Below are 11,273 nucleotides of genomic sequence, written 5' to 3' on the forward strand. Positions count from 1 at the left end.
TCATTGAGATAAAATAGTAAGTTCACAGGCCTAACTTTAGGCTGACCTCACAATCCTGCCACCACAACAAAGAATAAAAGACCAAATAAAGCATATAATTTTCCCCCAGATGCCAATCCTTTCTTTCTTCTTGATTTTCAAAGGGACAGCTTTTGACCTACTTCTAAAATCTAGATGAAGTGCATGTGCTGAAATAGTAGGCAAGACTGGGTGGCCCGCAACTCTTCAAAGATTAGACTGAACTACGGGACATAAAACGATACTCGTGAAGAGTGTGCTTTCTTAGCTCAAGTAGATACATGAGACTAAATGGGCAGCTCCTGTCCAGAGGTGAGATGAGAAGGCAGAGAGGGTCAGGAGCTGGTTGAATGGACACGGGAAATCCGGGGTGGAAAGGAAGAGAGTGCTGTCACAGTATAGGGAGAGCAGCTAGGGTCACATAACAATGTATGTATAAATTTTTGTATGAAAGACTAACTTGAATTGTAAACTTTCACTTAAAGCAGAACAATTTTAAAAAAAAAAGAAAAGATCGGGTGGCCGGGAGGTGAGAGGTAGGAGATAATTTACAGTGTAAGACAACCGGCATCTCCAGTTTGACCAAGAATGCCAGTAACAACCCTGGCAAAACACAAGATAGGGATATGACAAAGATTCCAAGACTAGCAATATGCCAACAACCCCACCTTTTCACGTAGCAGACTGCGAGCCCAGCTGCAGCAGCAAAGAAGAGGAGAGCAAGCACTAGCAGAGCCGTGGGAACACCTGGAGAAAACAGACATGGCTTGTTGGTCGTTGACTGATACATTGTCGTGTGTTGCTCTTTTAAAGATTCATCTTTACAAATTATTGAAATAAGATCTAGAGTAGAAGAAACGCCTTCTCTGTGATCTCATGGGGTCACTTATGATGCTGGGCCCACATCTGCTACTTTGCTTCTTGCCTGTAGAATCCTTGGCCCTGCCCCTCAGGCTTCCTTCTATTCTCTAAGTTACAGTATGACAGATGGAGTTCATTTCCTCTCTGCAAAGCTAATTAAGTGTAAGACTCTCTATAGGAGAACAAACTTCCTAGTGCAAGGCATGACAGATACATATTTAAAAGAACTTCTACATATTAACAGATAGTGAACTATAGTAATTTATTTTTAAAGCCTTTGAGGCTATTTTAGTCTCATAGTATTTAGTTCAATCATTAAGGTTGTTTACATCTCTCAAGTTCTATTACTTTTTGGGAACTGAGTTTGCATTAAGCTTTTATTTATGTTTGCCAAGTCTCAGTGTCCAATCTGGAGACAGGCTATTTTCTATGTATTGTCTGTTATACATAAACACGTAATACAGACACATAAAGCTTTTACCTCCAAACTCAGCAACTTCATTCTTGAATGCTGCTTGACTTTCAGTATATGAATCACTTTCTGTAGCTACAGTACTAGTTTCCATAAAAACTTCTGTTATGCAAATTAATTTTCGTTTCCGTGGAGCAGAAGTGGAAGCCGGTGCAGGAGCAGTAGTAAGATCAGGAGCAGAGGAAGGGGATGATGTTAAGTATGTACTGTCACTGACATCAATTTCTGTTGTATATGTTGAAGTTTGAGTGTTGAATATGAGATCTTTGGTGGTGGTAATTTCTGGAAGGCATGAGTTAATCCAAGTATCTGTCACGAGAGGGAAGAATGAAACAAGTAAGTATTACAGCAACTTCCTACCTGGTTTTTCTGCTTCCAGTCTTACCTTCTTCCAATCCCTCTACAATGTAGCTAGAAAAATCCTACCAAAATGTAAACCTAGTCATATCACTTCCTTCCTTAGAATCCGTCAGTGACTGCCCTTACTGCGTGGCCTGTAAGGCACTCCCTCATCTGGCCCCTGCTGACATCTCCAGCCTAATCTGATCAGTCTTTCTCTCAATGCTCCAGTCAGACTGAAATTCCTTTAGTTTTTGACATGTTTTCTCTCACATCCAAGCCTTTGGCTGTGATGCTTTCTTTACCCATAAGACTATTTGCCCCCTCTTTATTTAGCTTTTACTTATGATTCAGGTCTCAGATTGAACATCTCTTTCTCAGGCAGACTTATTGATTAGATTGGGACCCAAGGCATACATCTTGTACCTCCATATACTTCCCTTGTCATAGTTTTCATCACACTCTTCTCCACTGGGCTGTCAACTCCCTGGAAGCAGGAACACTGTCTGTCTTGTTCATCATGGTATGTGCACTGTGCATGGTGCGTAGTACATGCTCAGTAGATATTTGATGAGTAAAGAAAAAAAAAAGAAACGCAGGAAGGAGTAGATGAGGCCAAATACACACATATGATGCCACCTCAGGAAAAGGATCTGCTAAAACCAGACTGCTCATCAAAAAAAGTTAAAATAAAAAGAGGTGTGCGGGAGGGGAGCAGGGCAGGGATCTAGGTTTGCTTTTGAATGTATTGTTTGTGGCAGAGAGGAAACTAACATATATTGAATATCTCACTCTGAGTCGACCATGGTACTTAGTGTTTAAATAGTTATCTCATTATTTAACAATTTACCAAACACTAATTTATATAGGAGGAAACTGCAGTTCAGAGAAATTGAGTAACTTATCCAAGATCCCATACCTAGTGAACAGCAGAATCATGCAATATATTATAATATGAAGTTGCATCTGTTTTAAATCCCTAGTAATTTGTGGCAGCAGTAGGTGGCATCTGCTGGAATGCTAGCTATCAAGTACATTATTCCATTAATACAATCAGTTTTTGAAAATTAAATAAATTACCAATCAAGGTCTTAGATACTACTGATAAAACATTTTGAGCACACATGCATTAAGTCAGTATTCTGTACTATCCATTTTACTTTGAAAAGACCTTTATTCAAAGTAAGCATCATCCTTTGATCTTCTCTGCTGAACTTTTTTTTCTTAAATATTTTATTGTGTTTTAGGTGACAGTTTACACAGCAAATTGGGTTACCATTTGACAATTTTTATACAGATTGTTTTGTGACATTGATTACAATTTTTGCACTGTCAGCGTTCTTATTATTTCCACTCTGTTTGTTCTGTTTCCATTTATCTAGCTTCCCTGCTCCTCATTGCCTTCTCATCTTTGCTTTTGGGTAAATGTTGACCATCTGGTCTCATATGGTTGATTGTTTACGGGAGCACATTACTCATGAGTGGTATTGTTTATTTTATAAGCCAATCTATTATTCGATTGAAAGGTGACCTCTGGAAGTGGCTTCAGTTCCAAGTTTAAAGGGCATCTTAGGGCGATAGGCTTGGGGGTTCTTCTAGTCTCTATCAGTCCAGTAAGTCTGGTCTTTTTTTTTTAGGAATTTGAAGTTTTGTTCTACTTTTTTCTCCCATTCTATCCGGGAGCTTCTATTGTGTTCCTGGTCAGAACTGTCAGTAGTGGTAGCCGGGCATTATCTAGTTCTGGTCTCAGGCTAGAAGAGGCCATATTTCATGTGGGCCGTTAGTCCGTGGACTAGTTTCTTCTTTGAGTCTTTGGTTTCCTTCATTCTCTTTTGCTTTAGATGGGAAGAGACCAGTAGTTGTATCTTAGATGGCTGCTTACAAGCTTTTAAGACCCCAGATGCTACTCACCAAACTAGGATGTAGAACATTATCTTTATGAACTATGTTGTGCCAGTTGACTGAGTTGTTCCATGAGACTATGGTCCCAAGCCCTTTAAGCCAGTAAACCAATCCTGCGAGGTGTTTGGATATGTCTAGGAGGTCTCCATAACTGTGCCCCTATGTGCTTTATTATATGTATCCATATATATGTAGCATACCCGAACATGTATACACTTATGCCTACAAATGTACCTATACATGCAAGTGCATGTACTCACATATACCTTCTTATATACATGTAGCATACATATCTACCTATGTAAGCACACACATATTTTTTGGTTGTTATTACTGTTGCTGCAAAATTGTATAACATTTACTGTAATTGCCCTTTTTTTCTTGTGTATCTCTCAATGTCTTCATTTACCTTGGTCCAGTTGTGCCAACTTCCCTAATATTGTGTATTGCCTACCCTATTACCAGAAATAACAGGTGTCCACTATCCAGTAAGTGATTCCTCCCCGCCCCCCATCCCTGGGAACCGTCAAATAACGTTGCTTTCTGTGTGTATACCTATTCTTGACTTTTTATAAAAGTGAGACCATGCAATATTTGTCCTTTTGTGGTTGACTTATTTCACTCAGCATAATTTCCTCCAGATTCATCCACGTTATAAGATGTTTGGAAGACTTATCATTCTCCTTTATAGTTGCATAGTATTCCATTGTATGTATGTGGGTGCCACAATTTGTTAATCCATTCATCCATCCATTGTTGGTCTGCCATGAACTTTTAACTACATTTCAGTTTCTTTTGCATATGCTAAATTCTTCTTTTTGGAAATGAACATTTTTGAATATCAGTGGAAAAAAACATTGAATACAATATACTATGTTGGAAACTAGAAATACAGAGACAGATAAGGCATGATTTCTGCTTCCAGGAGGACAGAAGTATTTTGATAAGGGTAGGGGAAGATGACTGGGGATCCACAGAGGAGATGGCATTTGGGCAGGGTATGGAGGAGTGATGCATTCATTCAGGAAATATTTACTAAACACCTACTCTATGCCAGGCATTGTTCTAGTGTTAGGGACATGATGTAAGTAAGACAAAGTCCCTGCTTTGAAGCAGCTTACATGCTATTGGTAGGATAGGGATAATAAAAAAGTAAATAAAACAAATTTCATAGGATGATAAATGGTAAAATGAAAAGAAAATTGAACAGCTAAGGATTAAACCAGTAGGGGAGGAGGATGGGGCACAGACAGGGGCGGATTAACCAGTAAGCAAGGTATGCATGGGTTTACAGTGAGCAAGGTATGCACGGGCTTCATTGTGTTTACTAACTAATCTGTAGTGCACAATTTCACACGGGTTTCACCATAATTGTGCACTACAGATTACTAAGTAAGCACAAGTAAGCCCATGTGTACCTTGCTTATTGGGTAATCTATCTATGGGCACAGATACTTTGGATAGGCTGGTAAGAGAAGTTCCCTTTGCGGAGGTGATATTTAAGCTGAGACCTGGATGATGAAAAGTAGCTAGTCACTGAAGATTTAGGGCAAAAGCATTCCAAGTAAAGAGAACAGAAAGGTCAAGAGTCTAAAGTAGAATGAACATAGCATATTTGAAGAATAAGAAAACCAGCAGGGTGGAACAGAGTAGCAGTTCATCTAGCGTGGAAGAGGGAATAACACATTCCAGTCAACAGGAATAACATGATCCAAGAATCCAGAAGTTTAAAAGTATAGATATGTTAGAAAAGTGACAAAGAACACAGTGTGGCTGGAGTGTAGGGTGTGTATGTGATTGGGAATGAGAAAGACTGTAAGCAGGATATGAGACTGGAAAGACAGATTGAGACCAGAGTATCAAGATTCATGATTATCATTTGGAATTATTCTGTAGGGGAGAGAATTTTCAACTGGGGTCCACAACTCTCCCAATATGGTATACGAAAGGTTAAATAGGGCTCATTCTCAAACGGGAAGTCAACAAAGGCTATAGAGCGGAAAGGTAACATAATTATCAGTGGAGAATGATGTGTAGAAGTGAAGGAGTATAATTCGGGAGCAATTGCACAGAACTAGGAGAATCCAGAAGTATCTGGAACCCTAAAACTTAGATATTTAGAGATCTTCTAGAGGAAAGTGATTCTCAACCCTGGCTGCACATCAGAACCATTTGGGGACCTTTTAAAAAATATTGATACCGAGGACCTACCCTAGGCCTGGTATGTTACTGATATGTGGGCATCACCATGGAAGGTGTTACATGGAAGTAGCATGGCACAATATTGTTAGCTCAAGATTTAAATCCCATCTCTGTCCCTTAGTGACTGTGACCATAGGTAAGTTACTCTCTAAGTATCAGGTATTTCTCTTGGAAAGTAGAAATAACACACTTGTTTCATTTTAACCCACTACCGTTTTATCGATTTGATTCCAACTCATAGAGACCCTATGGGACAGAGTAGAACTGTCTCACTGGGTTTCCAAGGCTGTAATCATTGAGTTTCCAAGACTGTCACATCTTTCTCCTGTGGAGCAGCTGGTGGGATCGAACAACCAACCTTTCGGTTAGCAGCCGAGTGCTTAACCACTGTGCCACCAGGGCTCCTTTGTTTCATTTTCCTGAGGATTAATGATATAAATGAATAGGCCTAGCAGAGTGTATGAGCATAATATATAAGATCGGTAAGGATTCGTTTCCTTCACCTCTCTGTACATAAGTGAGACTTGGATAAAGAGTAGGAGTTAGCAAGGTGATGAAGAGTATGAGTGTTCTGATAGAGGGAACGTGTGAGCAAAGTCTTGAAACAGCATTGTGCGTGAAAGCATTAAAAACATTTTGGTCTGATCCCCAAACCTCACAGAGATATTAATAAAGAAAGAAATGAGTGTAAGGGTTAGATTAGGGTTGGGATAGATTTAGGGTAACCTTGATACCCAAACCTCACAAAGATAGCAATAAAAAGGAAAAAAAATTAGAGTAAGGTTTAGGATTAGCATTAGGATGAAGATTAGGGTAACTCTGATCCTCACAAATATGGCAAAAACACAAACATTTTGGATGTCTAAGCTTCTATCCTGAAAATACATCTCCATAAATATGAAACAACGTATTTTCAAGGTTATTCAACTCAGCATTACTAGAAAAAGATTGGAAATAACCCAAAAATCCAACAATAAAGAACTTGTTGAATAAACTATGATACAGCCACACAATGTAGTATTATGCAGCCATAAAAACAAATACAAGAAATTTCTGTGAACTGATTTAGAGTGATTTCTAGGATTTAAGTGAAAAAAGCCATGTGTAGAGTAGTGTATATGATATGCTGGGTTTTGATATGAAAGAAAGGAAAAGAAGACCACACACACATACACACAATGCAAAAAGCAACACAAAAGGATAAATCAGAAATGAATGAAAATGGTGGATGGGAACAAAGTAGAAAGGTTAGGAGTGAGACTTCTCAGTATATTTTTAAAAATATATTGTTGACCCTTGAATCGTGTAATTGTTTTACCTATACAAGAAAATCAAAATAGGAGAAAATTCAAGCTCTAAAACTGATCACAAACAGAAGCAAATGAACCTAATATATTTCAAAAGATTATATAGCCACACAAAGCAGTGAATTTCTTCAAGTCACTTTTTCACACAATTCCCTGACTGTATATCCTTAGAGGAATATCTTCTAGGAACGAAAAAAAAATCTGCAAAGAAATTTAAATATCACTCGGTAGGGTTATTACTTCTAATAGTGTTGATTCTATAATTTTTGAAATTATTGTAGGATAAGAAGATATATCAATATTTAATTGGGAACCAAGATTCCCCATGTAAGAGAAAAAAGATACAAATATAAAACAAGGAAACAAGGTAAACTAATGAAAAAAACCTTGAATTGTTAAATTTAGTTGCAAATAACAATATAAACTCGTAATTAAAAAAATATATATTTCTTAGCTGTCCACTAAAAAGAACTGAGAAGCAATGAAAACTCCAGTAGTAATGAGGTTGAGGATCCAGGTCTTGGTTTTGAATTTCCACTCTCCATTAGAGGGAACCAGGCCCCTTGGAGAAATGACTGATTTCATAGCTACAGCAGACAAAGTACAAAGTGAGCCTGGGATGTGTAATTATGCCAGAAAGCAGGGAGGTATTCAAATATTAGTGGGATAAAAGACACAAGAGTCAAGTAGAAGGAGCTCCCACTGGCCAAACTTGGGGCAATTTGAACATCCAAGGAATAATCATAATTGTAAAACTGATTGTAACACGCAAAACACATTGAAAAACTAAAATGTCATGAGTCCCTGGTAGTACAGAGGGGAGGGAAGAGATGTGTGTCTGTGTGTGTGTGTGTGTGTGTGTGAGAGAGAGAGAGAGAGATATTAATTCTTCTTTATTGAAGAATGCAAGCTAATAAATGGACTAGGAAGGATAGATTTAGAAAACCACCATTTTGCAACCCCTCCCATCCCCCATATAATAGCTGATCAATGGTTGCCTAAATCATTAATTAAAAATCATTAGGTTGTTAGGGATCAGGATATCTGCATGGTGCCAAAATATTGCACTATAGATTACTTAACTAATTGCAACTGAGAAAACACATCTTTATAATTTCATTGAAGAGATCTGATGATAGTCACCACCTTAATCAAATGATTAAACTTAGTATAATTGCTAGTAGGGACATCCTGACATTATGTGCCTCTGTTGTGATGTGATTTGAAATATACATATTATCTGTGAAGTATTTTTGCCAAAAATAGTGAACGTGAATCGAAACACTCTAGACCTAACATTTGGTACACAGGGATTACAGGGAGTGGGAGTACAAATTAAAAGACACCATGAGGAAACAGACAAATCAAAGTCCTCTTCCTCTGGCTCCCTCTTAGTTAGTCCATAGGGCTGGGTATCATATCATCACATTGACAGCTAGCAGGAAGGCTAGGCAGTTAACAGGCAAGGCGATTGGACAGGCATGGGCTGGCTATGAGATAATAAGCATGCATGTGAACCACCAATTGCCCAGCCAAAGGTGATAGGCCAATGAGGCAGAGGACAAAAGGGAGATGACGAAAAACACGTTAGAAGAAGCCCTATGTTCCTGAACTGGCTCTGCCACTGACTGACTGCAGAACACTGAACAAGCCAAACTCCCATTCTGAGCTACAGTTGTTTCATCTGTAAAGTGAGGGAATTGAACAAATTGTCTCTAAGGACCCTTCCTATGCCAAGACCCCTGGTTCAGAGAACTGCTTGGAACCTGTGTTACCTTTCTGGGTGTTTTTTGCTAATGTTGGCTGGTATACATTTATCTTAGATCTTAGACAATGGTTCTGAAATCTATCGTGTATATGACCGCTCAGCAATCTGACTTTTAGAAGGTTAGATTTATGAGGATGTGTGAATAATATTAAATCAGGCAAAGGTTCATACAACAAACTGAGAACTAGTGAAAATTTAGTAAAAGAAAAACTTTCTGAAAAATTACTTACACAAAACACTTGTGCTAAGTCAGACATGGGGTGCAGGCAAGGTAAAAGGGGCGACTGCATGACCTCAAGAAAATCATTTCTACTCTCTAGGCTTCAATTTCTCCCTCCGTAAAATGAAGATTAAGTCTTATTCTTAAAAATGTCAAATGTAGCATCTGAATTTCCTCTACTGTAAAGCGATGTGGGAAAATCATGGCTTCAGATTTAGACCTAAATTTGAACTTTTAGAGTAATGAAACCTTAGACAAATATGCTTAAGCCCTCAGAGCTAAGTTTCTTTATCTGCAAAATGGAAGGATAAAGCTTACCTCATAGGGATGTTGTAAGGATTCAGTGAGATAACACTTGCAAATTCCCTAGTATATTGCTTTGTCCATAAGGATGCACTATATACATTTGTTTCCTTCCCTTCTTCCTGTTTATCTTATAGGATGGGTGGGTAGATGAATGGGGGGGAGGTTGAGTTTTCTGGGATGCCCTTTCCCTATGTTGCCATTCAGTCACATTTTCGCTAATTCTGCCTCCTTTAGCCTGGTCAGTTAGGTTCCTGGGCAAAGCAAATGGTTTGCACTTGGCTACCAACCATAAAGTTGGTGGTTCAAACCCACCCAGCAACACTGCAAAAGAAAGCCCTGGTGGCATGCTTCCATAAAAAGATTACAGCCAAGAAAACCCTATGGAGCAGTTCTACTTAGTAACACATGGGGTCACCATGAGTCAGAATCAATTCAACAGCAACAGGTTTTATCCCGGTCAGAAAGATAATCTTGGGAGGATTAGATGACCATCACCATGATTGCCTCAGCTGCCACTCTAGGTGGCTCTTTCCACACAGGTCACAGAGCTACAGATACCCAGGGAAAATACTCCAAGTGGATCTGACTCACCAGATGAGTTGTGGCAATAGGCCTTGAACCTCTGAAGAGCTGAAACTTTCCAAGCCAGGACACCAACACCATTCCTCCCACATTTGGGGTTTGGGAGAATCCGAGGGATGACCACTGAGGACCCATCTTCAACCCATCCATAGCTGTAACAGAATGCACATCAGTTGAGTGGACAATGATTAGAAGTCACCATCTCTTGCTGAACAAGAACCTAGAGCCAAGAGAGCTCCAGCAGTGGTATTGGAGCCAGCCATTTCTCACCTGCAGGTCTCAAAGCCATTCTTCCATGCTGTTTCAACCTGGGCTTTGCTGGCCAGAGTTAGTCCCAGTAGCCTACACGCCTCCTTGGCTTCTGTGAAATTCAGCTGCTCGGCTGTCTTTTTGCCCACAAGGGTGAGTCCCACAATTCTGCATGGCCCAGAGATGGAAAGGTCTGCAAAGGAATCATAAATCTTCAGTGTGCTGCTGTCCTTGTCCCCACCCATAGACTCTCCTTCCTGGCAGAGCATTAATGTCTTTAGGCATCAGTGAGATAGTGTGGCTGGGAATGGGGTCTAGAAACAACACAGCACAGGCTGGGCATTTCCCAGAAGGGCAGCCTGCTGGGTTAGATAGATGGCTGCTTACTCTGGTACAAGCTGCAAATCCTACCAGATGGGGGTCCATCTTATCCTACTGCATTAAGGTGACCTGATTATACCACGGGGGCTTTGGATATCAGTTCCTTGGGCGGGTCTATGTGATACAGTTTCTGCAATCCTTTCTAGAGTCTATAAAATGAAGGGCCTAAGACTTTAAGATAGAAGTCAGGGCTCTGGTTAATAGAATAGTTAGTAATACTCCAAACCAACGTGAGTTTTTTCTGTTGTTGGTTGCCGTCAAGTCAGTTCCAACTCATGGCGACCCCATGTGTGCAGAGTAGGACTGCTCCATAGGGTTTTCAAGACTGTGACCTTTTGGAAGCAGGTCGCCAGGCCTGTCTTCCAAGGCACCTCTGAATGGGGTTGAACCACCAACCTTTCAGCTAGTAGTGGAGCACTTAATCGTTTGTGTCACTCAGGGCTCCTAATGTGAATTGGGGACACCATTATTTCTGAGATGGGCTGCAAATGTTGCACTGGGAATAAGAGAATGTGGGCTGTCTCAGTTCCAGGTCTTCTCTGACCATTGAGGGGCAGGCTTACTCAGAAGTTCCTAGAGGAGCAGGATAGTAAAACTTGTGCTGACTTTGATCTGTGGCAGAGAAACTAAGACTTAAACTTAGAAGCGAGGATGGCAAGACTTCGT

General features: G+C 39.9%; 1 protein-coding gene across 1 annotated transcript in view; it reads right to left on the bottom strand.

Annotated features, from left to right (window-relative positions):
- LYVE1 (lymphatic vessel endothelial hyaluronan receptor 1) overlaps positions 1-11,273 on the bottom strand; it is a 15,148-nt gene that overhangs the window by 859 nt on the left and 3,016 nt on the right. Inside the window, exons 2-5 of the mRNA XM_004369644.1 lie at positions 10,248-10,419; positions 9,987-10,129; positions 1,361-1,660; positions 687-765 (exon numbers count right to left, since the gene is read on the bottom strand). Of these exons, the coding sequence (XP_004369701.1) occupies positions 687-765; positions 1,361-1,660; positions 9,987-10,129; positions 10,248-10,419 (694 nt within the window). The remainder of the gene's footprint in view (positions 1-686; positions 766-1,360; positions 1,661-9,986; positions 10,130-10,247; positions 10,420-11,273) is intronic.

The sequence above is a fragment of the Trichechus manatus genome, unplaced genomic scaffold, assembly GCF_000243295.1.
Source record: "Trichechus manatus latirostris isolate Lorelei unplaced genomic scaffold, TriManLat1.0 scaffold00006, whole genome shotgun sequence".
Lineage (NCBI taxonomy): Eukaryota > Metazoa > Chordata > Mammalia > Sirenia > Trichechidae > Trichechus > Trichechus manatus.